Source organism: Psammomys obesus, unplaced genomic scaffold, assembly GCF_907164565.1.
Source record: "Psammomys obesus unplaced genomic scaffold, mPsaObe1.curated_primary_1811, whole genome shotgun sequence".
Classification (NCBI taxonomy): domain Eukaryota; kingdom Metazoa; phylum Chordata; class Mammalia; order Rodentia; family Muridae; genus Psammomys; species Psammomys obesus.
This window is the reverse complement of record NW_026596356.1, coordinates 536,104-562,669: the sequence shown is the minus strand read 5'-3', so window position 1 is coordinate 562,669 and position 26,566 is coordinate 536,104. Positions and strand designations below refer to the sequence as shown.

Genomic DNA, 26,566 nt, shown 5'->3' with positions numbered 1-26,566 from the left:
TGCATCTGACTGTTTCCCGCCTTTGGATCTCTCTCCCCAAAATGGGCTGCCTTGTCTAACCACAATAGAGGAAGATGTGCCTAGTCCTACTGCATGCAACCTGATTTGCCAAGGTGGGCTGATATCCATGGGAGGCCTCCCCTTTTTTTAAGGAGAAAGGGAGGACTGGAGGATGGGGGGAAGGGGAGGTGAGAGAGAGCGAGGGACTGAAAAGAGAGGAGGGAAGGAAAGCTGTGATCAGGATGTAAAGTAAATAAATAGATTAATGAAAAAATAAAATAAGCTAGGAGTTGATGATATACGCCTTTAATCCCAACACTCAGGGAGGCAGAGGCAGGAGGATCTTTGTGAGTTTGAGGTCACCCTGGTCTACAGAGTGAGTTTCAGTACAGTCACAAAAACAGTCCCTCTTTCAAAAATGATAGATGATAGATAGATAGATAGATAGATAGATAGATAGATAGATAGATAGATAGAATATAAAATGTCTCAAGTCCTATTTACCTACCTATAATGATTATATATTTAACTAATTTCTTGGATTCACTGATCTGATACCAGTTACATTGGATAAGAGAATTTCTGTACTAGCAATTCCCACATATCTTCTTGGATGTTTTTTTGTCAGCTTCAGTTCTCAACTTGACACATCTGGAAAGAGAGACTTCACCTGAGGAATTACCTCAATTTGTGGGCATGTCTGTGGGCACTTTGTTTGTTTGTTTTTGTTTTTCGAGTCAGGGTTTCTCTGTAGCCATGGCTGACCTGGAATTCCTTTTGTATACCAGGCTGGCCTTTTCTGCTTCTGCCTCCCTGAGTGCTGGGATTACAGGCATTGCACTATCGTGCTGGTTGATGTAGGACCCAGCCCACCATGAGCAGCACCATACTGAGGCAGCTGTACCTTAGCTATATATGAGAGGTAACTGAGGAAGCCAGCCGGTAGCACTCATTCTTCCGTGGTCTTCGCTTCCTTCCTGTCTCTAGATGCCTGCTTTGAGTTCTAACCTGGGTTTCCCTTGATGATACAATAATCCCTGATTGTTTCTCTGATTAGCCAAATAAACCCTTTCTTCCCCTACGTTGTAAAAGTGTTGTTCCCTACATGGCATGCTTTTCTCACCTTGCAAGTCTAACACTCTTACTTCTTCAAAAGTTAGCCTGATGCTGCTGCCTATGTGATTCTTCTCTTAATATTTCTGGTTGAGCTGGTCTTCTCTGACCTACTGTTCTCAGAATGGTGGTCTGTCATGGATTTAGATGTGTGGTATTGTCAGCTTCTCATTGGGATGTGAGATAGGGCTACATCTCTGAATCTCAGAGTGCCTTGTGTTTGGCACAAAAGAGGATCGTGAACATAATGAGAGGAAGGATAAAAGAAAGAATGGTTCTTTTGTCTTCAACAAGGTGACCAATTGACAGATCTTTGCAGATCTTTGTAAAGACCCTGATGGGCAAGACCATCACCTTCAAGTTTGAGCTCAGTGACACCTTGACACCAAAGAGATTGTCAAGTCAAGGTCCAAGACAAGGAAGGTATTCCACCTGACCAGCAGTGGCTGGTATTGCTGGTAAGCCCCTGGAGGATGGCTACACTCTACCTGGCCTCAAGATCTAGAATGAGTACACCCTGCACCAAGCGCTGTCCCTGCATGGTGGCCTCACTGAGGAATCCCTTGGTCAGCCCACCCAATACAACTGCCACAATCTGCTGCAAGTGCTATGCGTGCCTGCAACTCCGTGTAGTCAACTGTCACAAGAAGTGTAGCCATACCAACAACCTGTGCCCCAAATTAAGGTCAAATAAAATGGGAGCCCTGAGTGGCCATGGCTCAGGACCAGTAGAGTCTGCTTCTGTCAACTGGGGAAGGAAGGAAGGAAGGAAGGAAGGAAGGAAGGAAGGAAGGAAGGAAGGAAGGAAGGGGAAAAGAAAAAAGATAAAATCAGAATGGTAAAAATCCAGAGGACAGAGCATTAACAGGTGGAGAGAAATAACTACAAGGAATGTGTTTTAAGATGTATTTTATTTTACATGTATAGGTGTTTTCATGTATGCATGTGAATCTGCCTGACACCTGTGGAGGCCAGCAGAAGGCACTGGGTTCCTGTACTAGAGTTACAGATGTTTGTGAGGCACCATGTGCTGCTGGGAATTAAAACACAGTTGTTAAGTGCTCTTAACAACTGAGCCATCTCTCCAGCCCCATGAGCAATTTTTTTGGGCTGGCCAGATGGCTCAGCCAGTAAAAGGTACCTGCCACTGCCAAGCCTGGTGACTTACGTTGGATGCCCTGGAGTTATATGGTAGAAAGAGAACCAACACCAGCAGGGGCAGGTTGTCATCTGATCTCAGTATACATAACATGGCATACAAAATAATTTCCTAGTGCACCAGAAAAGGAACTTTGCTGAAGAAGCCAGCATTGAACATAGGAAAGAACTTGTGTGTAAATGCTTCCTGCAGAGATTAAAGATGGGACCTTACTACAGGACCCATATTTGACAAGAATTGGTAGATGAAAAGAGCCGTTAGCTGAAGATAGTCATGGGAGCATAAAGGCTGAGACTCACCTGAGAGGAGGAAGGTGCCACTGTCCTTGCCCACCAACTCCCACTGGGGGCTTTGGAATGCCTGTGTTTTGGAATGCTCTGAGTCTGGAGTCTTGTAGGGCACATGCAAGGTGAAGTTGAGCAGGCGCAGCTGGCGCCTCTCCCAGTACTGCTGCATTTGCTGTAGGATTTCTTGGGCATGGATTCGTTCTTTGTTAGTCTGCCAGACCTGGAAAAGGAATGTCTCAGAAACCACAACTGGCTAGGGGCTCAGGGAGGACAGCCTTGAAACTGGGAATTCAAGATTGGGTCTGAGGCAAATTTCCACCTAGAGAGAGGAAGTCTCAGAGATGAGGAGTGGGACCAGCAGGCTTCAGTGGTGAGCTGGCGGCAGCAGCAGCTGCAGACTATTAATGCTTGGTCCAGTACTGCTGCTTCCTCTGAGCAGCCTCCTGGATGGCTCCCACCGAGTAGACAATACCCTAGTCAGCCTGTGCCCTTTTGGGATCAATTAAATGCTGGCAGACATCTGTCAGTCTGTGTGTCCCGGCTTTGAGGCTGTCGTCATTTCTTCCCACAAGAGGAAGCATTTAGTTTGATGAGTCTGCACCTGCCCGTCAGATCCTCACCTGTAGATGGATGAAGACTCTTCCTACCCTCCAGGAAGGTCTTTAGTCCCAACTTCCCTCTCACCTACATGCCAGCCACTGTCCCCATAGCCCAAGGGACACTGCTAGGCCTTGACTGACTTTATTATAAGTTTTGGCTCCAACCACCTCCTTCCCTTCCTGTGGACCCACCTGATTGATTCGTTCTGCAAACTCCAGCAGTGGACAGTTGAGCAGCCGGCCAAGGGTGAGAAGTTTCAGGTTTTGGAGACCTCCCAGCCCTAACGCTGGGATAGAACAGAGTAGTCAGAACAACACCCAGCACATGGCTGAACTGCACTCATATCCCTGAGCTTATTTCTACCCTGAGCCCAGACTAGCTTGGACCACAGTGCAAGATCAGGAGTACAACCCAGAGCCAAGAACTCAGAGGCCAAGGTCCAGGGCACGACTCAAGCCCAGATCTGAGATTGCAGCCTGTGCCCAATCCCCATTGGTTGAGAGGACCCTGTATTGTAATGAGGGAGCAAAGAAATATGTTACCTCTGATTGAAAAGAGCTTAATATATGTGGGAAAGACGGGAGGAGGAGCAATGTTTCTAGCAGGAGCAGCAGGGAATTGCAACAAACACTGTTTTTTTCCTCATCCCTCTACCAAACACACCTCTCAAGAGAGCTTGGCAATTGAAGTTCTGCAGCTGGAAGTTGCTCAGCTTGGTGAGCAAGGGCAGGTAGCTTCCAAACTCCTTGAGCATGCGCATGCAGCGCTGTAGCACAGGGCTCTGCAGTCCCAAGGTTGTGCTGAGCCGCGCAGCCTCTATCAGCCAGGCTTCTATCTTCTCCCGGGCCATAGAAAGGTTGAACTGCAGAGAGGAGAGCTCATCGCCAACCTGGCGCCCTCCCACCTCCACCTGCCAATTTCTGCCCCAGGAGGAGTGTCAGCACCTTGGAAAAAGCCATGCACTTCCACTCGCTGAAGTTTTCAGAGATGATTCGGTAGAGCCGCCAGATGCGCTGTTGCTGTACTATAGGCCGGCTCCCAGAAGCGGGTGGAGTCACAGGACTCTTATCCCCTGTGGAATAGGGCTGGCTGAGACTTGGGTTGTTAGAGGAATGGGTTAGTCAAAAGCCCTTAATGAGCAAAAGTCCAGAAAAAAAGATGAGGTATGCTTATGTAAGTCCCTCAGTTCAGCAGTGGAAATGGGGCCACACAAAGAGCAATCATTTCAAAGAAAGGAGTCCTAGGGAAACACCATATTTTATTTATTAAAAAATAAAACAAACAGACAGACAACAGGGAGGGGAGAGGGATCCCTTCTATTACAGTCTCTACTTAGTCACTCAAATCCAGCCACAGTGGACTTGACGATAGCTCAGCTCTATAGCAGGCATACTACCTTTTGCCGGAGCCTTTGACCTGCAGTTCATTCTCTATAGAACTCTTGCCACAGAGTTCTCCACCACTTGCCACCACTCACAGCTTCACCACCTCCAACTCCAAGTCCTTGCCCAAACAGTACCTTCTTCATGAGGCCTATGCAGACTATCCCACAAAACAATGGTCTCCAGCCATTTGGAATTTTCAGACACTCTTGCTTGTTTTGCTACTTTTTTTTTTCTAGGTTACCTATCACTTTCTAATATGCTAATTTAGTTTATTATAATTACTAATTTATAATTATTATTCAGCATCTTTCTTCTCCAGCTGCAATATTGGGTCCATCACAGAAGGTATTTTGCCATTTGTTCATTGATGTACTTTGAGCTCAGCACATAGCAGACACTAAGCAAGTAAGTGTTGAATGAATGAATAAGTGAATAAACTCCCAGAAATTGAGGATGGTTACTAAATCATCGGGCTCTAATATACTAGATTGTTTTTACAAAAACTGGGATTAGGTGAGGAGTTGGTGACAGAAGAAATGAACATACTGTTATGCAGTTCCCTGGGCCTAGGTGGGCCTGGACCACATGGCCTAGGTCCTCTACCCTGCTTTTCCACCAATACTCCAAACTCCTAACAGAAAGGATCAAGTCTAAGGTTGACATCAGTTAGAATATGGACTGAAGGCTTCTCAGTACTCCAGAAAAAAAAAGAAAGAAAGAAAGAAAGGAAAGAAAGAAAGAAAGAAAGAAAGAAAGAAAGAAAGAAAGAAAAGAAAGTTACTGATATAGGATGTTTCTAGGGTCCCCAACTAGCCGAAAGGTCCAGTTGAGAGCTGACCCTTACAATGCATCCTCTCAAGAGAAAAGTGACTGCACAAGAGGAAAAATGCAGAAGGGAAGCAGCCTCGCTGCAGTCCTGCAGAGGAGGGCTGGGTTCAGCCCAGTCGCCCTGTCCTGCTCTCATCCTGTGGGATAGTGAAGCTGTCACCAGTCTCTTTTCTAGGTAATGTTGGCTGGAGGCAGTGGTTACCAACCACATCAAGATCTTATCTTGCCTGTTCTTATCTATGACCTGCTGCTTGAAATAGGACAACACTGACCACGGCTACACAAAGGCTAAATTTTACAGTGAGTGTACACAGAATCAGCATTTAATCCCAGCCCTATCACATTTGAATGAAACGTTCAGCTGTTGGCTTTCCGTTCCAGACTGTGAACTCCCCGTACCCAACTAATATAACACCTAGGACATACAACCAGTGAGGCTTTTGTCCTGCAATATTTGTTTGACCAGTGGAGGTATGTGATCCCTGAGGCTTGCTTAAGATCACAGAAGACACAGGACCCAGCCCTTATCTCAGTTGGGGAGTCCATCCCAGGATCAAAGAGGATAAGGTGAGGATCAGTACCAGTGAAGGTGACATAAGCATGGCATAGGCCATTGAAGTTGTCAACTGTGTGCAGGAACTGATGCTCCAAGGCAGCAAGCTGGTGCTCAGTGTTCCTCTGCTCTTGTGAAGGATCCATGAAGGGACCAGACAAGGCCTTCTCCAGCAGGCCTTCCAGCTCTCCTAATGCCGATGCAATCAGCTGCTGCAGCCTGGGCACAATGGAATTTCGCTTGCTGAGCAGGAACTCTGAAGCCTGGCTTCTCTCAAACTGAAATGTCTCCCACATATCCAGAAGCTGTAGGGCAAGCAGAGAAATGTGAGGTGTGGTTATAGAAGAGGGAGGCCAGGACAGTTGAATGAATCCTTGAATTGTTCTCTCACCGAGATGTCTAGGGTCTCATTTTCAGCGATGAAAAAGTCACAGTGGTTGCGGATGAGTTCATGAAGTGACCTGACATATTCTACTTGCTCCTCTAGCTGGCCATATTGCTCATTGGCTTCATTCAACTGCAGAGGTTACAGCATGAGATCAGCACCCCAACAACCCTCAAGAAGCAATCTCATCTTCCAGAATAGGGATCTGGAGACTCCAGACCCAGCTTCAGCCTTTAAACCATTTGAGATTAAGAGGGTTATCTAAAATCAGAATCCTTTCTGAGTCAGGTCTTAAAGGCTGTCTAGTTATTATCTCCCAGACCTGATGATAGGGCAAGATATCCCTAACTGACCAGCTTTCTCAAGGTATGAAACCACATTTCTTAAAGCGGTGGTTCTCAACCTTCCTAATACAGTTTCTAGTGTCGCAGTGACCCTCAACCATAAAATTATTTTTGTTGCTACTTTGTAACTATAATTTCACTACTGTTATGAATTATAATATAAATATCAGATATGGAGAATATCTAATCGTGACCCCTGTGAAAGGGTTGCTTGACCCCAAAGAAGTCGTGACCTACAGTTTGAGAACCACTGTCTTAAGAAAGAGTCGATCTTGTTTCTTTGGGTTTTGCTCCTAACATGAGGAAGCACAGCACTACACAACCAGGGCAAGAATCAGAAAGGACAGATGACATACGTAAGCATTGTTTAATATCCTTAAACCCCATAAAGAGCTCAACAGATATCTAAAGAAGAGTGTGCTGAGCCTTTGAGCAGGCTAGGCCCTGCATATACGAAGAAGAAAGATGAGGAACACTCACTTTTTGGGAGCATTTTGCAATGGTATGAATGTCTGAGTTGATGGCTTGGAAGACCCGCAAGAATTCCGTCAGCTCTGTCATAAGCTTATGATTACGGCTCCAGCATTCACTTTGCACCTGGTCAAGAATGCTCTTCCTTGTGTTATTTAACTTAGATTCTGATAACAAGGTAATATGGTGTTAGAGGATGTGTAGAAAATAAGTATGTAAGCATTAGTGTACAAGAGTGACTGGACAAGACAGGAAGTTTCCTCATAATATGACAAGAAAGGTAAGCACTTGAACATAAAATGAACATAAAGAGACAATCATAGGGGGTTCTTAGTGTGCTAAATCCTCTTGAGTTGCCTAGAGCCTCCAGCCCAGCATAGTGAAGGGAAGGGGGCCCTGAAAAGGCTTGAGGAGGCCTCTGCCGAGGAAAAATGAGTAAAGCTACCTTTTTCTGTTTCTTTTGTTTGTTTATTTGTTTGGTTTGGTTTTTTTTTTTTTATTTCATTAAAGGCTTTATTGGGAATGAAATTTTTTTTCCTTTTTTAATTATTTTTATTATTAGTTACATTTTGTTAACTCTGTATCCCAGCTGTATCCCGCTCCCTCATTCCCTCCCAATCCCACACTCCCTCCATCATTTCCCTGCCCCTTTCCAAGTCCACTGATTGGGGAGGACCTCCTCCCCTTTCATCTGACCCTGGTATCAGGTATCTTCAGGACTGGCTGCAAAGTCCTCCTCTGTGGCCTAGCAGGGCTGCTCCTCCCTTGGGGGGGTAGGGAGGTCAAAGAGCCTGCCATTGAGTTCATATCAGAAATAGTCCTTGTTCCCCTTACTAGGTAAACCCACTTGGATACTGAGCTACCATGGGCTGCATCTGAGCAGAGGTTCTAGGTTATATCCATACATGGTCCTTGGTTGGAGAAAAAGTCTCATATAAGACCTCTGTGCCCAGATATATTTGGTCCTTGTGGAGCTCCTGTCCTCTCCAGGTCATACTAACTCCCCCTTCTTTCATATGATTCCCTGCACTTTGCCGAAGGTTATGAAATTTGGAGGCAAATGGTGGGATCTAGAAAAGATCATTCTGAGTGAAGTATCCCAGAAGGAGAAAGACACACATGGTATATACTCACTTATATAGACCTATAAATATGATAAACATAATTGAAATCTATACACCTAAAGAAGATAAACAAGAAAGAAGACCCGGGGTAAGATCAATCTTCACTTAGAAAGACAAATGGGATGGGCATTGGACGTAGGAGAAAACAAGTAACAGGACAGAAGCCTACCACAGAGGGCCTCTGAAAGACTCTACCTAGCAGTGTATCAAAGCAGACATTAAGGTTTGGTTTTGTTTTGTTTTTCGATACAGAATCTTACTATCATGTACCACCAATGCCAGCATGAGCTTCTGCAGATTTAAGAAGAACAGTTCAAGTGAACATAGGGTTGGAAGATAATCTGCACTTAGTAATATGAACAAATTCATCATCTCAGGAAGCAGGAATAACGGTGCTGTAGAGATGTCTCAGATGGGTAAAGGTACTTGCCAGCAAGTCTGACAACCCGAGTTCAAGCCTCAGCGCCCAAATGGTGGAAGAAAAGAACTGACTGTCTTGAATGTTCTTTGACCTTCATACCAACACACTTATGCTTGTGCACACATGCACCATGACATATGAATACACACACATACACTAAATATATAAATGTAATTTTTGTGTTTTTTAAGGACTTATTTTATTATTTATACTCCATTCTGCCTGTGTGTGTGCCTGTGTACGAGAAGAGGACACTAGATCTCACTATAAATGATTGTGAGCCACCATGTGGTTGCTGGGAATTGAACTCAGGACCTTTGGAAGAGCAGCCAGTGTTCTTAACCCCTGAGCCATCTCTCCAGCCCCATAATTTTAATTTTTTATTTTTATTACTTTTAATTGTGTATTTTGTGTGTGGTGGGGGCATGTGCATGGAATTGTAGGTACCCATCTTACAAAAAACAATATACAGAGTCAATGCAATTCCCATCAAAATACCAACACAATTCTTTACAGACCTTGAAAGAAAAATTCTCAGCTTCATATGGAGAAACAAAAAAAACCCAGAATTTCCAAAATGATCTTGTACAACAGATCATCTGGAGGTATCTCCATCTCTGATATCAAGCTGTACTAGCAATACTAATAAAAACTGCATGGTATTGGCATAGAAACAGAATGGTGGATCAATGGAATCAAATAGAAGACCCAGAAATAAACCCACACACCTATGAATACTTGATTTTTGACAAAGAAGCCAAAACCATTCAATAGAAAAAAAGATAGCATCTTCAACAAATGGTGCTGGTCCAACTGGATGTCTACATGCAAAAAAATGCAAATAAATCCATATTTATCACCCTGCAAAACTAAAGTCCAAGTCTATCAAAGACCTCAACATAAAACCAGACACACTAAACCTGTTAGAAGAAAAAGGAAAGAGCCTAGAACTCATTGGCACAGGAGACAACTTCCTGTTGAACACCAAGAGCACAGGCTCTAAGTGCAAAAATCAATAAATGGGACCTCATGAAACTGAAAGGCTTCTGTAAAGCAAAGGGCACTATTATCAGAACAAAATGACAGCCTACAGACTGGGAAAGGATCTTCACCAACCCTATATCTGACAGAGGACTAATATCCAGAATATATAAAAAACTCAAGAAGTTAAACAGCAACAAATCAAGTAATCCAACTAAAAAATGGGGTACAGAGCTAAACAGAGTTCTCAATTGAGAAATAACGAATGGCATAGAAACACTTAAAGAAATGCTCAACGTCACTAGCCATTAGGGAAATGCAAATCAAAATGACCCTGAGATTTCACCTTACACCCATCAGAATAGCTAAGATCAAAAACTCAAGTGACAACACATGCTGGAGAGGTTGTGGAGAAAGGGCAACCCTACTCCATTGCTGGTGGGAATGTAAACTTGTACAACCACTTTGGAAATTAATTTGGTACTTTCTCAGACAATTAAGAATAGTGCTACCTTAAGATCCAGCTATACCACTCCTAGGCATATATCCAAAAGATGCTCAAGTACACAACAAGGACATTTGCTCAACCATGTTTATAGCAGCTTTATTCCTAACAGCCAGAACCTGGAAACAACCCAGATGTCCCTCAATGGAACAATGGACACAGAAATTGTGGTACATTTACACAATGGAATGCTACTCAGCAATTAAAAACAAGGAAATCATGAAATTTGGAGGCAAATGGTGGGAACTGGAGAAGATCATCCTGAGTGAGCTATCCCAGAAGCAGAAAGACATACATGGTATATATACTCACTTATAAGTGGATATTAGGCATATAATATAGGATAATCATACTAAACTCTGTATACCTAAAGAAGCTAAGCAAGAAGGAGGACCCTGGAGAAGATGCTCAGTCTTCATTCAGAAAGGCAGATCGGATAGATATCGGAAGAAAGTGAAAATAAGGAACAAGACAGGAGCCTACCACAGAGGGCCTCTGAAAGACTCTACCCAGCAGGATATTAAAGTGGATGCCGGGACTCATAGCCAAACTTTGGGCAGAGTGCAGGGAATCTTATGAAGGAAAGAAGGGGGAGATAGAAAGAATTGGAGGGGACAAGAGCTCCACAAGGAGAGCAACAGAACCAAAAAATATGAGCCCAGGGGTCTTTTCTGAGACTGAAACTCCAACCAAGGACCATTCATGGAGATAACCTAGAACCCCTGCACAGAGGTAGCCCATGGCAGTTCAGTATCCAAGTGGGTTCCATAGTAATGGGAAGAGGAACTGCCTCTGACATAAACTGATTGGCCTGCTCTTTGATCACCTCCCCCTGAGTGGGGAGCAGCCTTACCAGGCCACAGAAGATGACAGTACACTCCTGATGAGATCTGATAGACTAGGATCAGAAGGAAGGGGAGGAGAACCTCCCCTATCAGTGGACTTGGGGAGGGGCATGCATGAAGAAGGGGGAGGGAAAGTGGAATTAGGAGGGGAGGAGGGAGAGGTCTGTGGGGGGATACAAAGTGAATAAAGTGTAATTATTAAAAGTTAAAAAAAAATAAGGTAGACAAAAAAAATAATAAATGTTTCCATCATTTCCTAACTGTGTAATTTTTCTATTACACTTAAATAGTAAAATTATGTGTGTACTATTGAATTGTTTTAAAACAAATTTCTTTATTATTGGTTCCTGTATGTGTTTGAGTGCCTACATTATGTGCTGATAAACCCACAACTCTGTAAAAAATATTGAGTAAAAGATTAAGCAAATGGAATGATCAGAATTCACAAATCTCTAGAGTTATAAGAGAATAACTTCAGAGGGAGTTGAAAAAAATTATAAAAACATGAAAAAAAAAAAAAAAGAATTCTGAACGGACCAAATATTCAAAATACTGAACTGGGCCAGAGCAGCTGCTTTAGATGAGAAGAGCCCTCATTAACTAGGAAGAATGTGCTTTTGTAACTGTCCAGAGAGGTTACTACTGGAGAGTGAGGCAACCACAGAGAGAGTAACTTTTCACACATGTAGATGGTGGAAGGAATTTGAGCACTGTTACATTCAAGAAAGGGGCACCCTAGACTCCCCAGACTCCATGAAAAAAACCCAGGCTCAGCCTAAGCTTCTTAGTCATATTTGGTCTGACCTTTCTTTACAAGAATAGAAATGTTTTTTCTTCTTCTTTTTTATTTTAATTTTATGCCTGATTTTTCAAGACAAAGTTTCTCTGTGTAACAGAGCCCTGACTGTCCTGGATTCATTTTGGCTGGCCTTAAACTCACAGAGATCCACCTGCCTCTGCTGCGATTACAGGCATACACTGCCATGACAGCCAAGAATAGAACTGTTTTCATGAACTGGAACATGGTTCCTAATGAATACAGGGAATGAAGGATGTAAAGCAGAGGCTGTCCTTGTAACCATACCTTTGATGGCAAAGAGAAGGGGTTTGGAAGCTTGAGCTTTGGGAGGCCTGAACCAAAGGTCCCTGAAGGATATTCTAGTCCCAAGGTAACTTGTATGCATGAATGGAAGGAAGAAAGGAGGGAAGGAAAGAAGAAAGGAAGGAAGGAAGGATGGAAGGAAGGAAGACATAGGAAAGACAAGAACACTTACCCAGCTGTGCTTGAACATCGTGGACACTCAGGAGCAGCAGCTTGCCATTTGTCAGCAACTGGAGAGGCATCTTGGAGACACGTTCCTGCCAGTCTTTCAGCTGGCATATCAGTACTACATAGTCCTTGATGGGAGATCCTCTCAGGTCCTCCAGCTTCTGATGGTTCCAGGCTTTCAGAAACTCCTTGATGCCTTCTACCCACTGTTGTTCACTGCAGAATTCCCTCACCTCCTGCAGCATGTCCTAAGGACAAATAAGGTGTAACAGAGATGGGTAGCTGAAATGGAAGCTGGCAGCCAACAGCACACTCCTCCAGTTCTGCTCTCACCTCCAGGAACGCCTTTTGCACAGCCAGTGCTTGTTGGATTGAAGCATTGTTGTCCAAGTCCTTCTGCACATGACTGTAACTGGGGTGCAGATACTGACCCCGTAGCCGGTGCCCTCGGACTTCTAGGACATCAGTAATTGCATGAGACTTCCATGTCCACACAAATCCTACGTTCGGGCCACAGAAGAGGTGAACAGCATCGCTGGGCTTTCCATGGAACTTGGGCATCAGGAATTGAGCATTTGAGTCCTGGTCCTTATCGTCTAGTGGAGCACATAATAGTCCATGAGCACCCTTCAGAGCCCTACACAACCTTTCTCTGTGAATGCACACACTTATCACATATCATGATTCTGTACCCTGCTTATGAGCAAGTCTATACGTACATCCTCAACATCAATTAACATAGTACAGCAAATCCATAAGAGGAGTGGATCAGACAGAACGCACATGTTGAGAATAGAATGTGTCTAGTGTAAGCAGAAAGGGAAATTATTACAATTTATTAAGTAGGTTTCAGAATAATTAGGAGATCTGAAAAGCTGCAGGCTGACTGTCTGGAATCTGGCCTGTTGGCAAGTTGGAGTCATTACCACATCACCACACATGGGCTATAACCTGCCTTTCCTCCAACTTAATTCTGAATTGAAAACTCAGATGAATTTAATTGGTGGATCCTATATCACATGCTGTCCAGCTGCAAGGGCACTGGCAAGTGCACTTAAGAGTGGTCTAGCCTCTACGTCACAGAGAAGAGGGAGGCACAGAGGCATATTGGTTGACGATGCCAGTTCCCAATATCCACCTTAAGGAATTATGCTTAGACTGGGGTTCTCCCCATAACATTTTAGGAACTGGTTAATTGCCAGTGTCAGTATTTTTAGTGAAAAAGCCTATCAGCAGGAACAGCTGAGAGCTCACATCTCAAAAACACAAGCAGGAGGCAGAGAACACACTGGGAAGGGTAGGAAACTTCTGAAGCCTCAAATCGTGTCCCTGCGACACTCCTTCAACAAGGTCACTGTTGCAGGGTATTTGATCACACTGTGAATCCTGAGATTGTGTTGTTTACTTAAAAACAAACAAACAAACTTGGTTTTAGTTGTGTTGTGGCTCAGCCTTAGCACACACCTTTAATCCAAGAGCTTTCTGCTTAAATATTGTAAACAGGATTAAATAAAGTCAACTGTAGGTCAAGAGGCAGAGCAAGCAACCAGTTGACAGGAAGTGAACATAGGAAAAAACAGAAAGTGAGAGAAAGTCAAGAGGATGGATAGAGAGGCACACAGGAAGTAGAAGGGAAGGACTTTTAGTTTGAAGGGGATATAGTTTGAGGATTCCTTCTGGGACATCAGCCAAGTGGGAAGGTCAGCTGGGTGCTTCTCTACCTCTCTGAGCTGAAAGCTTTCACCCCAGCATCTGGCTCCCGAGTCTTCGAATTTGAATAACTGATCAATTATTCAATTATTAATGAAATTGAATAATTGAGATTTTGGTAAAAGCATCCGCACACTCCTTCCCAAATAGTTCTGCCAGCAGAGAAGCAAGTATTCAAGCATATGAGCCTATAGGAGCCATTCTTCTTCAAACCACCATGAGGTCTACATTCAAACAATACCTAAGATCCAACTAATTCTCCTCATATCTACCATCACTAGACCAATTTCACCAAAGCTAAGTCACCATTGTCTTTCACTGCCATTACAGAGGCAGGCAAGCATGGGGGTAGCTGAGAAGCATGAGCTTTGCTTGGCTTGCACTGCACACCGGCTCCATCGAAACAACCTGGGACCCCAACTGCACGGTTATAGTTGAAGCATAGACTCCACTTCAAACAATGGAATGGGTTATTACCCTTAGCAACCCTCTTGGTAGCTCCCCTTTTGTGGTTAGTTTCCATTCAAGCTTGTTGCAGAATCTATCTAGGAAGCAGAGAGGCAGGGGCCAGTTCTGCATGAACCAGTCTTGGTTCTGAGTGAACTTTTAGAGTAAATTCTCTATTTACCATTTATGCCTGTGCGTAATTGGCATGCTTATATGGTTAAAATCAGATGCATCATGGGAAAAAATATGACAGCAAAGTTAAGTTTACATAACCCAACCCTATTGGTTTAAACAAAGAATTAACCACACTAGCCACTTAGCATAACTCCTCCTCCCCCCCCTCCTCCTCCTTCTCAGACCCCACAAAAGGAAGCCACATGTGCTTGTCACTCTAGCCCAGGTGGCCTGCTGCTCCCTTGCAGCGTTTCCTGCACTGACTCTATAACTTCTGGCTGCTTTGCTGTTTGTGTGTGCTCTTTCAATTCTTTCAATGACATCCAAGAATGTGCAAATTCCTTGGCCAGACAGCAACCCAAGAGAACATTACTACAATATTCTTCTAGCCTTTTCTTGCTTTGGCTCTTGCCTACAATACCTGATAGCTTCTTCCATATAGAAACAATAACAATTTTAACATCAGAAGGGATTCTGAGATGATGGTAGTATAAGCCATTTTGAAATCACCACAAATCCTCACGTGAAAATGACAAAGCAATTAGAAACCTAGGATGAGTAATATTTTTAACAACTAGGAAAAAAGCCTAAGTCCCAAGATCAGTGAGTGGGCCAAGCCACTCATAGCCTCAAGATACCAGCATTTATGAGTATGTAAGACACCAATACTTTTTGTCACTTAACTTAATCTAATATTATTTTTTGAAAACATGTGCCCAACAAATGTGATCTATATGTATCTATCTATATAAAATACAGATTTCTTTTCCAGAACCTTTTCCTTCTTGTGAATGATCCCCTAAAATTAACTTCAGCTTTTATTCTTCTTCATGAAGATATACCATTTGGGTGGAAACTTAAAAGGTATCTAATACTTCTAGTGATTTTTTTTTATAACAGCATTAATACCCTGAAGAAAGGCAATGTCAAGATGAATTTTCTTTCTGATGATTAACAAAGCCAAGGATTAGGGCTGGAGAGATGGTTCAGTGGTTAAGAGCACTGGCTCTTCTTCCAGAGGACCCAGGTTCTATTCCCAGCACCCACACGGCAGCTCTGTAAACAACTGTCTATAAACTCCAGCTTCAAGAGATGCAACACCCTCTACATGCAGACAAAACACCTATGCACATAAAATAAGAATAAATAAATCATTCTTAAAGTTTTTTAAATTGAGGATTAATATCTCAAAACCTTGATGAATTGTCCTATCAGAAATAACATAGCCACATGAGCTAAAGCAGATGTTGAGCAAGCAGAGCTCATGAGACAAGCACACACTGGTTTAGCAATAAAAGTCAACAGCAAATAAAATGCAAGTGTGACACTGAAGAATACCTGGACTCTGAAGTGAACCAGGGGGCAGACAATGTATCTGCACACCCTCCCATCACACTTATTTACGAAAGTGCAGGAATTATTGAGCATGTGCACATACTGAGCACATGAATTAGTGACCACAGCTCCCTCCAGACTCTTCTAGTTCCTAAGAAGCATGTACAGTACCCAGGTTAGAGCTGCCCCATGGCATCCAAGGTCTGGCCTGTACTGCCTGAGCCTCTTGTCCACTTTCCATGCCTTTTGCACTCTACACGTGCCCCTTCCCTCCATTCAGATTTCCTGTCTCGGTCCCTTTAAGTACCTTCAAAGAACAGGTGATCTCTGGAGGTCTTCTGGTCTTTAGATTTCACTACCTTCATGTCAGGAGACAGAGAAGGAACAGAAATAGAAAAACAATGAGATTCTAAGCAGGCTGAGAACTTCGGATTCCATAGAGAAGAGGAGTGGGAATTTCCAGAGCCCATCCCCTGCCCAATTCAGAAACCTTTAAGGCAGAGGTCTTGATAGAATGCAGGCTCTTAGTGAGACTCTGGATTATAGTTTCAACACAGGGCACAGGAGACAAATGGCCATTGTCATCAAAAGCAAGCTGTGCTAAGAGAAAGGGGTTTTTCCTTGGGGCCTGCAAAAGAAGGATCAGGAGAGGTTGCAAGCCAGATGAAAGTGCACCTCCCCAGGTAGTCTAGCTCTTGATTGCCTTCCCACCTCACCCACCACCTCACCTGAAAAGTGGTGGCTACAAAGGAAGTTATTTCTTCTTCTAAAATGGAAACAAGGTTCTGACAAATCATGTAGTCAATCAGGCGGGCAAACTTTCCCAGCTTCAGCAACCATGTTTCTGCCTGCTTCTGCTTCTTCTCCAGCTGCCTGCACAGCAGCCTGTGAAGGTATATGGAGCCTTGGCCTTTCCTGATCCTGTTCCAGTTTTGCAGTCGCTCCTGTATACCCTGTTGCATTTGGTATGTGTCTTCATGAATCTTTCAGGGTAGAAGAAAGAAAACTCACTGGAAATAGAAGGATGGGAAGTAAAGCAGCTACTCACTGGTCCCTGCAAACAGTGAGATATTAGTGTCTGTAACCTAGAACTTAGATATGTTTGTGGAATACTCCTTTTTAGTAGAGACTGACTCCATACACTTTTAAATGACTTGAGAAGACACAAAATAGAGGACTTACATTCAGAAGGCACATGTTAATGTGATAGGCTAGGCCTATCATGGAAAGGCCACAAGATAAGGCAGCCCACCCTGGTGGCACATTTTCAAGATGTTTCTTGCCAACATTTTCAAGATGTGGGCAAGAAAATCAGGAGCTAAAGGTCACCCTGTGTTATAATGAGATCATGCCTCAAAACAAACAAATGAGCAAATATATAAACAAACCCTGGGATGGAACCCAATTAGAAAAAGTTGAGTATAGGAACATAGGAAGTATCACAAGAGTAGATAAAGATTGCATGACCAACCCAGCAATGATTGCAGATTTGGACTCTAACCATCAGGACTGGAGTAATGGAGCCTGCTGAGACACATAGTGTCACCTTATGCTCTATTACAAACTATCTATTGACACTGACATAGACTTCATTGAAGAAAGTTGGTGTGAGGGATCTCTTTATGGGTTCTTCTCAGTCTAGGAAGATTTTAAACTGACAAAGGCTGAGAGTTTTCAAGTTTCTACGTTTGTCCAGTTGAGGAACCTAAGAGAGAAGGCCATGTTTAGCCAGATGGACCATATGGTCTTTGATGCTCTCCTGCTCCTTGCCATGCTCCTCTGAGCCTGTGGTTAGAATTGACTGGTGTTGTGCATTGTATTTACACTTTCATGAACTCAAGTCTCAGTGTTCTGAGAGTCAGTTGGACCCTAAGAAAACATGTCCTCAAAACTGTGATAGTGTTATCTTCCATGCTTTATTGGTGCCCTCCAAGCTTAGTGTTTCTCACTTCATAGCCTCAGTCTAGCACAGTGGTTCTCAACCTCCCTGTTGCTGCACCCCTTTAAAATGATTCCTCATGTGTGGTGACCCCCAACTATAAAATTATTTTGTTGCTACTTCATAATTTTAATTTTGCTACCATTGCTAATCATAATGTAAATATCTAATATGCAGGAGATTGGATATACAACTCCTGCAGGGTATGACCCACAGGTTTCGAACCACTGCTCTAACACTTTGTCATCATCTAGAAAACTGTAAGACATACCCTCTCTACTGTCATAACCTTTTCTTGCCTGATTAACATAACATTTGGTATATAGTACATCCACTATAAATGTTTAGAGAAAGAATATAATGCCTTCCATTAAAAGGGTCCCCTAGTTGCTAATCAGCATAAAACCATACTAATAAAAATAATTGCTGTTGAAAAACATAATCTGTATATAGTTTTTAAAATGTTGTATTTTAAGGAGCAGTGGAATGCATGTATTAAGCACCAGTCAAGATCTTGGTTTGAATAGATTAGTAGCAGCTGTCAGCCTTGCTGAGCTCTCATCTCCTTCCCCTGCATCCACCAGGGAAAGGTTTCATTCTGTTCCATGCAGACAGAGTGGCTCTATGTGCCTAATGCTTTTCCTTTTGTTTCTTTTTTTTAAATTTTTTTATTTTATTAATAACACTTTATTCACTTTGTATCCCCCCATAAGCCCCTCCCTCCTCTCCTCCCGATCCCACCCTCCCTCCCCTCTCTGCATGCATGCCCCTCCCCAAGTCCACTGATAGGGGAGGTCCTCCTCTCCTTCTTTCTGATCCTAGTCTATCAGATCTCATCAGGAGTGGCTGCATTGTCATCTTCTGTGGCCTGGTAAGGCTGCTCCCCCCTCTGGGGGAGGTGATCAAAGAGCAGGCCAATCAGATTATGTCAGAGGCAGTCCCTCTTCCCATTACTATGTAACCCACTTGGATGCTAAACTGCTATGGGATATATCTGTGCAGGGGTTCTAGGTTATCTCCATGCCTGGTACTTGGTTGGAGTATGAGTCTCTGGGAAGACCCCAGTCTTCAAATTTTCAGGTTCTGTTTCTCTCCTTGTGGGGTTCCTGTCCTCTCCAGCTCTTACTATTTCCCACTTCTTACATAAGATTCCATGCACTCTGCCCAACAGTTGGCCATTAAGTCTGCTTTGATACTCTGCAGGGAAGAGCCTTTCAGAGGCCCTCTGTGGCAGGTTACTAGGTTGTTTCCTGTTTTCTTCTTCTTCTGATGTCCATCCTCTTTGCCTTTCAGGATGGGGATTGAGCATTTTAGTCAGGGTGCTCTCTCTTGATTAGTTTGTTTAGGTGTACAGGTTTTACTAGGTTTATCCTATATTACATGTCTATATGAGTGAGTATATACTCTATGTGTCTTTCTGCTTCTGGGACAACTCACTCAGGATGATCCTTTCCAGGTCCCACCATTTACCTGCAAATTTCATGATTTCCTTGTTTTTCATTGCAGAGTAATATTCCATTGTGTAGATGTACCACAATTTCTGCCTCCATTCTTCAGCTGAGGGGCATCTGGGTTGTTTCCAGCTTCTGGCTATTACAAATAAGGCTGCTACAAACATGATTGAGCAAATGTCTTTATTGTGTACTTGAGCCTCTTTTGAATATATGCCTAGGAGTGGTATGGCTGGATCTTGAGGAAGCGCTATTCCTTGTTGTCTGAGAAAGTGCCAGATTGCTTTCCAGAGTGGTTGTACAAGTTTACATTCCCACCAGCAGGGGAGGAGGGTTGCCCTTTCTCCACAACCTCTCCAGCATGTGTTATCACTTGAGTTTTTCATCTTGGCCATTTTGATGGGTGTAAGGTGAAATCTCAGGGTCATTTTGATTTGCATTTCCCTAATGGCTAGTGACGTTGAGCATTTCTTTAAGTGTTTCTCTGCCATTCGATATTCCTCTACAGAGAGTTCTCTGTTTAGTTCTGTTCCCCATTTTTTAATTGGATTACTTGGTTTGCTGCTTTTCAGCTTCTTTAGTTCTTTGTAGATACTGGATATTAGCTCTCTGTCGGATAAAGGGTTGGTGAAGATTCTTTCCCAATCTGTAGGCATTCGTTTTGTTTTGATGATGGTGTCTTTTGCTTTACAGAAGCTTTTCAGTGTCATGGGGTCCCATTTATTGATTGTTGCTCTTAGAGCCTGTGCTGTTGGTGTTCTTTTCAGGAAGTTTTCTCCTGTACCAATGAGTTCTAGGGTATTCCCCACTTTTTCTTCTAACTGATTTAATGTGTCTGGTTTTATGTTGAGGTCTTTGATCCACTTGGACTTCAGTTTTGTGCAGGGTGATAAGTATGGATCTATTTGCATTTTTCTACATGTAGACATCCAGTTAGACCAGCACCATTTGTTGAAGATGCTATATTTTTTTCCATTGTATGGTTTTGGCATCTTTGTCAAAGATCAGGTGTCTATAAGTGTGTGGGTTTATTTCTGGGTCTTCTGTTCGGTTCCATTGATCCACCACTCTGTTTCTATGCCAGTACCATGCAGTTTTTATAACTGTTGCTCTATAGTACAGCTTGAGATCAGGGATGGAGATACCTCCAGAAGATATTTTATTGTAAAGGATTGTTTTAGCAATTCTGGGTTTCTTGTTATTCCATATGAAGTTGAGAATTTTTCTTTCCAGGTCTGTAAAGAATTGTGTTGGTAATTTGATGGGAATTGCATCGAATCTGTAGATTGCTTTTGGTATATGGCCATTTTTACTATGTTACTTCTGCCAATCCATGGGCATGGGAGATCTTTTCATCTTCTGATATCTTCTTCTAATTCTTTCTTCAGAGACTTGAAATTTTTTTTCATACAAGTCTTTGTATGATTTGCTTGGTTATGGTTACACCAAGGTACTTTATGTCATTTGTGGCTATTGTGAAGGGTGTTGCTTCCCTAATTTCTTTCTCAGCCCTTTTGTCTTTTGTATAGAGGAGGGCTACTGATTTTTTTGAGTTAATTTTGTATCTGGCCACTTTGCTGAAGGTGTGAATCAGCTGTAGGAGTTCCCTGGTAGAGTTTTTGGGGTCACTCACGTATACTATCATATCACCTGCAAATAGTGATAATTTGACTTTTCCTTTCCAATTTGTATCCCCTTGATCTCCTTCAACTGTCTTATTGCTCTAGCAAGGACTTCCAGAACTATGTGAAAGAGATATGGAGAGAGTGGGCAGCCTTGTCTTGTCCCTGATTTCAATGGGATTGCTTTAAGTTTCTCTCTGTTCAGTTTGATGTTGGCTATAGGCTTGCTGTATATTGCCTTTACTATGTTTAGATAAGTGCCTTGTATCCCTGATCTCTCCAACACTTTAAACATGAATGGATGTTGGATTTGTCAAATGCTTTTTCAGCATCTAGGGAGATTATCATGTGGGTTTTTTTTTCTCTCAGTTTGTTAATATGGTGGATCACGTTGATGGATTTCCGTATATTGAACCACCCTTGCATACCTGGGATGAAGCCTACTTGGTCATAGTGGATGGTATCTTTGATGTGTTCTTGTATTTGGTTTGCAAGTATTTTGCTGAGTATTTTTGCATCAATGTTCATAAGGGAGATTGGCCTGAAATTCTCTTTCTTTGTTGGGTCTTTGTGAAGTTTAGGTACCAAAGTGACTGTGGCTTCATAGAATGAGTTTGGTAATGTTCCTTCTGTTTCAATTTTGTGGCATAGTTTGAAGAAAACTGGAATTAGCTCTTCTTTGAAGGTCTTGTAGAATTCTGTGCTGAAGCCATTTGGTCCTGGGCTTTTTTTGGATGGGAGACTTTCGATGACCGCTTCTATTTCCTTGGGTGATGTAGGACTATTTAATTGATTTACCTGCTCCTAATTCAGCTTTGGTAAGTCGAATCGATCAAATAAGTTGTCCATTTCATTTAGATTTTCAAATTTTGTGGCATATAGACTTTTGAAGTAAGTCCCAATGGTTGTTTGGATTTCCTCAGTGTCTGTAGTTATGTCCCCCTTTTCATTTCTGATTTTGTTGATTTGGATGGTGTCTCTCTGCCTTTTAGTTAGCTTGGCTAAGGGTTTGTCTATCTTGTTGATTTTCTCAAAGAACCAGCTCTTGGTTTCATTGATTCTTTGAATTGTTTTATTTGTTTCTAATTGATTGATTTCAGCCCTGAGTTTGATTATTTCCAGCCGTCTACTCCTTTTTGGTGTGTCTGCTTCTTCTTTTTCTAGGGTTTTTAAGTGGGCCATTAAGTTGCTTGAATGAGCTGTCTCGAATTTCTTCTTGAAGGCACTTAGTACTATGAACTTTCCTCTTAGCACTGCTTTCATTGTGTCCCACAAGTTTGGATATGTTGTGTCTTCATTTTCATTGATTTCTAGGAAGACTTTAATTTCTTTCTTTATTTCTTCCCTGACCCAGCTGTCATTTAGTAGCAAGTTGTTGAGTTTCCGTGTGTGTGTGTGTGTGTGTGTGTGTGTGTGTGTAGGCTTTTTGCTATTTCTGTTGTTGAGGTCCAGCTTTATTCCATGGTGACCAGACAGGATACAAGGGATTATTTCAATCTTCTTGTATCTGTTGAGGCTCGCTTTGTGACCAACTGTATGGTCTATTTTGGAGAAGGTTCCATGAGGTGCTGAGAAGAAGGTAAATTCTTTTGTGTTTGGGTGTAAGGTTCTGTAGAGGTCTGTTAGGTCCATTTGATTCATGACCTCTGTTAGAGACATTGTTTCTTTGTTTAATTTCTGCTTTGTTGCCCAGTCCTTTGTTGAGAGTGGGGTGTTGAAGTCTCCCATTATTAATGTGTGGGGATTTATGTGTGGTTTAAGTTTTATTAATGTTTCTTTTACAAATGTGGGTGCCCTTGTATTTGGGGCATAGATGTTCAGGATTGTGATGTCTTCCTGGTGGAATTTTCCCTTGATGAGTATGAAGTGTCCTTCCCCATCTCTTTTTGATTAATTTTAGTTGAAAGTCTATTTTATCAGATATTAGAATGGCTACTCCCGCTTGTTTCTTGGGTCCACTTGCTTGGAAAGCTGTCTTCCAACCCTTTACCCTCAGGTAATGTCTATCTTTGTGACTTAGGTGTGTTTCTTGTATGCAACAGATTGCTGGGTTTTGTTTACGCATCCATTCTGTTAGTCTGTGTCTTTTTATTGGAGAGTTGAGTCCATTATGTTGAGATTAATGACCAGTGGCTGTCAGATCCTTTGATTTTGAGGTTGGCTGTGGTCATAAGTTTGTGTGCTTGGTTGCTTTTTGTTTTACTGTAGTGAGGTTAGTTATTTCCTGTGTGTTCTTGAAAGTAGCTAGTTTTCTTGGGTTGTATTTTCCCTTCTAGTGTCTTCTGTAATGCTGGATTTGTGTGTAGGTATTGTTGAAATTTGTTTTTGTCATTGAATATTTTGTTTTCTCCGTCTATGAGGACTGAGAGTTTTGCTGGGTATAGTAGCCTGGGCTGACATCTGTGTTCTCTTAGGGTCTGCATGATATCCATCCAGGCCCTTCTGGCTTTCATAGTCTCTGTTGAAAAGTCAGTTGTGATTCTAATGGGTTTGCCATTATATGTTACTTGGTTTTTTCCCCTCGCAGCTTTTAGTATTTTTTCTTTGTTCTGTATACTTACTGTTTTGATTATTATGTGGCGGGAGGATTTTCTTTTCTGGTCTAATTTATTGGGTGTTCTGTAGGCCTCATGTATTCTTATTGGCCTCTCCTTTAAGTTGGGGAAATTTTCTTCAATGATTTTGTTGAAAATATTTTCTGGGCCTTGCAGCAGGGAATCTTCTTTTTCCTCTCTTCCTATTTTTCTTGGGTTTTGTCTTTTTATGTTGTCTTGAATTTCTTGAATGGTCTGTGTCAGGAATTTTTTAGATTTAACATTTTTTTTGACAGATACATCGATTTATTCCATTGTATCTTCCACACCTGAGATTCTTTCTTCCATCTCTTGTAGTCTATTGGTTATGCTAACCTCTATAGTTCCTGTTTTCTTCCCTAAGTTCTTTCTCTCCTCAATTTCCTCCATTTGTGTTTTCTTTAATTTTTCTAATTCTATCCTCAGATCTTGAGCCGTTTTGTTGATTTCCTTCATCTGTCTGACTCTATTTTCCTGTTTTTCTATCAATTCCTTCACCTGTTTGTTTGAACAATCCTCTGTTTCTTTTATTTCATTCAGTGATTTAAGCATTTCCTCCCTAAAGGCCACAAACTGTTTGGCTTCAACTTCCTCTATTTCTTTACGGATGGCCATAATCTGTTTGAGTTTATCTCCCTCTAGGTCTTTTCGTATTTTATTTGTTTCCTCTGTTATCCTCTTCAGGAGCATAGATGTTAGGTCATCTTCTTGAATTTCAATTATGCTGGGGTGTCCAGGGCTACTTGCCCCTGGATAACTGGGTTCTGGAGATACCATGTTGCTCTAGCTTTTGCTGGTTGAGCTTTTATGCTGGCCTCTACCCATTGGGCTATCTTAGGTGTTTGGGGTTAGTTTCTGGTGGTTCCTGGAATCCTGTGGTAGAGAGAATCCCCTTGGCAGGAAGATGGTTTTTCCTGAAGGAAGCCTTCTTAGCTTTTTGGTATAGTCAGTGTATGGCTGGTGTTTTTCAGGAGTTGCCACAGCTCATGTCAGGCATAGAGACCTGAGTGGTAACTGTGGTCCTTGTTAGTCGAGAGGGCTTTCCTCTCACCCAGAGAAGTCCTGAAGACAGCTGCCCTGCTTCTGCGTTTCTTGCTGTAAATTTAGTGAGCTGCTACTGTAACCTGTGTGTCCCGTGGTTTGGCCGGTTTTGTTAGGGATAACTGGTCTCTCCTTGGAGCAGTATCTGTGGGTTGATCTCGGGGATTCTGGGCTTTTGTAGGTCTGAGGTTGGGGCCCTGTGCCCTAGTACCCAAGCGGTAATCTGTGGTGGGTGGGTACCGCTCTCCTGGTAACAGCAGGCTATCTGGTGCAACAGGTCCCTGGGTTGGGCTGGTCTGCGGGGCCTTTTCCAGGGATATACTGGGTGGCCTAAGTCAGTCCCCTTTGCTTCGTTCCCTGTGAGGATTTCTCCGGACAGGGACTCTCAGTCTCTGGTGCCCTGGGGCGCACAGCTCTGTCTGTTATGGAGAGCTGCATGTGCAGCAACTGTCTGTGCCCGCAGTTGGAGCCCAGTTCAGTGATGGCTGGCTCATACCCACTGGTCTGTGGGACTTTTTCCAGGGAAAGACTGGGTGACCCAAGTCAGTACCATTTCCTTCCTTCCCTGTGGGGTTTTCTCAAAACTGGGACTGCCAGTCTCTGGTGTTTTTTGTGCCCACCCATCAGCCTGGGAAGGTGATCAGGACATGCAGGCATGTGGCTCTGGTCTGGGGACCTAGTGCCTGCGAGACCTGGGATCTCTTCCGGGTTCTGGCTAGGGGACCTGAGCGTGGACCTGACTGATTCCCATGCCGTTGGGGTTTCCTCTCACCTGGGAAACATGATCGCTATTGTTTTAGGGCCCAGAGTTCAATCTCTTGGTCGCTGTATGGAAAATATTGTCCTGCTTCTCAGACGCTGTGTTCTCCTAGAGCCGCCATCTTGTCCCGCCCCTCTCCTTTTGTTTCTTAAATGATGGTTTTGGTACTAAAGTTTAAATTTTAATGTGGAAATATGCATTGATGTTTTGTGATTTATAATTTTCATGAAACACTTTTCTTTACAACACTTGCCTTAGCACATGTAAGTCCCTGGGTTCAATTCTCAGCACCAGGAAGGAAAAAAAAAAAAGAAAAAGAACCCTTTTTCTATCTTGAAATAATAAAAATCTGTCTCATTCTGAAAATTTTCTTTTATTTCTGAAAATTTTTCTGATATCTTTTACCCACAGTGAAAGGTGGTGGAGCAATAATTAGAAAACAATGGCCTAGTGGAAAAATGTGACCTAGTGGGTAAAAGAAAGTAACAAATGCAAAACATGAAGAGGTCACTGTTCCTGATTAGCAAACTGTTAAGATAGCTGTAATAAAAGTACAACACTGATGCACACCTTTAATCCCAGGATTTAGGAGACAGAGGCAGGTGGATCTTTGGGGATTAGGAGCCATTCTGGTCTGCATATTGAATTCCAGAACAGCCCAGGCTACATAGAGAGACTCTGTCTCAAAACAAACAAACAAAATGAAAAAAAGAAAGAAAGAAAAAAAAAAAAAGCAAGTGCAATAAATGGGCTATTTTGTAGAAAATAAGCATCTAATTTCAAAATTAATATGGGAATTCAAAGAGGCAAAACATCCAGGACTATCTTAAAGAGCAGAAAGGGTTAGGATTTGCCATACCAGATATAAAACATAATCAGAAAGCTTTAAAAATGTAGTCAGTGTGACCCTGGAAAACAAATGTGTAGACAGACACAGATAAAATAGGATTAAGAAGGGTGGGGAGAAGGCTTGGACCATAAAGTGCTGCAGCGCAGCACGAAGACACAAGTTCAGATCCGAGCACCCAGGGTAGGAAGTTGAATGAAACTCTAGTGCAGGCTTTGGGACAGGTGGATCCCTGGAACTCACTGGTCAGTCCAGACACCCGATGAGTGTTAGGTTCAGTGAGAGACCATGTCTCAAAAATAAAAGGTGGAGTGTGATTGGGGACCATACCACCATCTACCTCTGGCCGACACACACACACACACACACACACACACACACACACACACACACACA

General features: G+C 42.7%; 1 protein-coding gene across 1 annotated transcript in view; it reads right to left on the bottom strand.

The window, feature by feature from the left end:
• The window catches only part of Dnhd1 (dynein heavy chain domain 1), a 69,732-nt gene that overhangs the window by 34,593 nt on the left and 8,573 nt on the right, over positions 1–26,566 (bottom strand). The window contains exons 7-18 of the mRNA XM_055597453.1: positions 16,666–16,920; positions 16,428–16,565; positions 16,245–16,296; positions 12,605–12,867; positions 12,276–12,519; positions 7,135–7,292; positions 6,317–6,442; positions 5,954–6,230; positions 4,104–4,231; positions 3,823–4,021; positions 3,351–3,445; positions 2,572–2,779 (exon numbers count right to left, since the gene is read on the bottom strand). Coding sequence (XP_055453428.1) covers positions 2,572–2,779; positions 3,351–3,445; positions 3,823–4,021; positions 4,104–4,231; positions 5,954–6,230; positions 6,317–6,442; positions 7,135–7,292; positions 12,276–12,519; positions 12,605–12,867; positions 16,245–16,296; positions 16,428–16,565; positions 16,666–16,920 — 2,143 coding nt within the window. The remainder of the gene's footprint in view (positions 1–2,571; positions 2,780–3,350; positions 3,446–3,822; positions 4,022–4,103; positions 4,232–5,953; positions 6,231–6,316; positions 6,443–7,134; positions 7,293–12,275; positions 12,520–12,604; positions 12,868–16,244; positions 16,297–16,427; positions 16,566–16,665; positions 16,921–26,566) is intronic.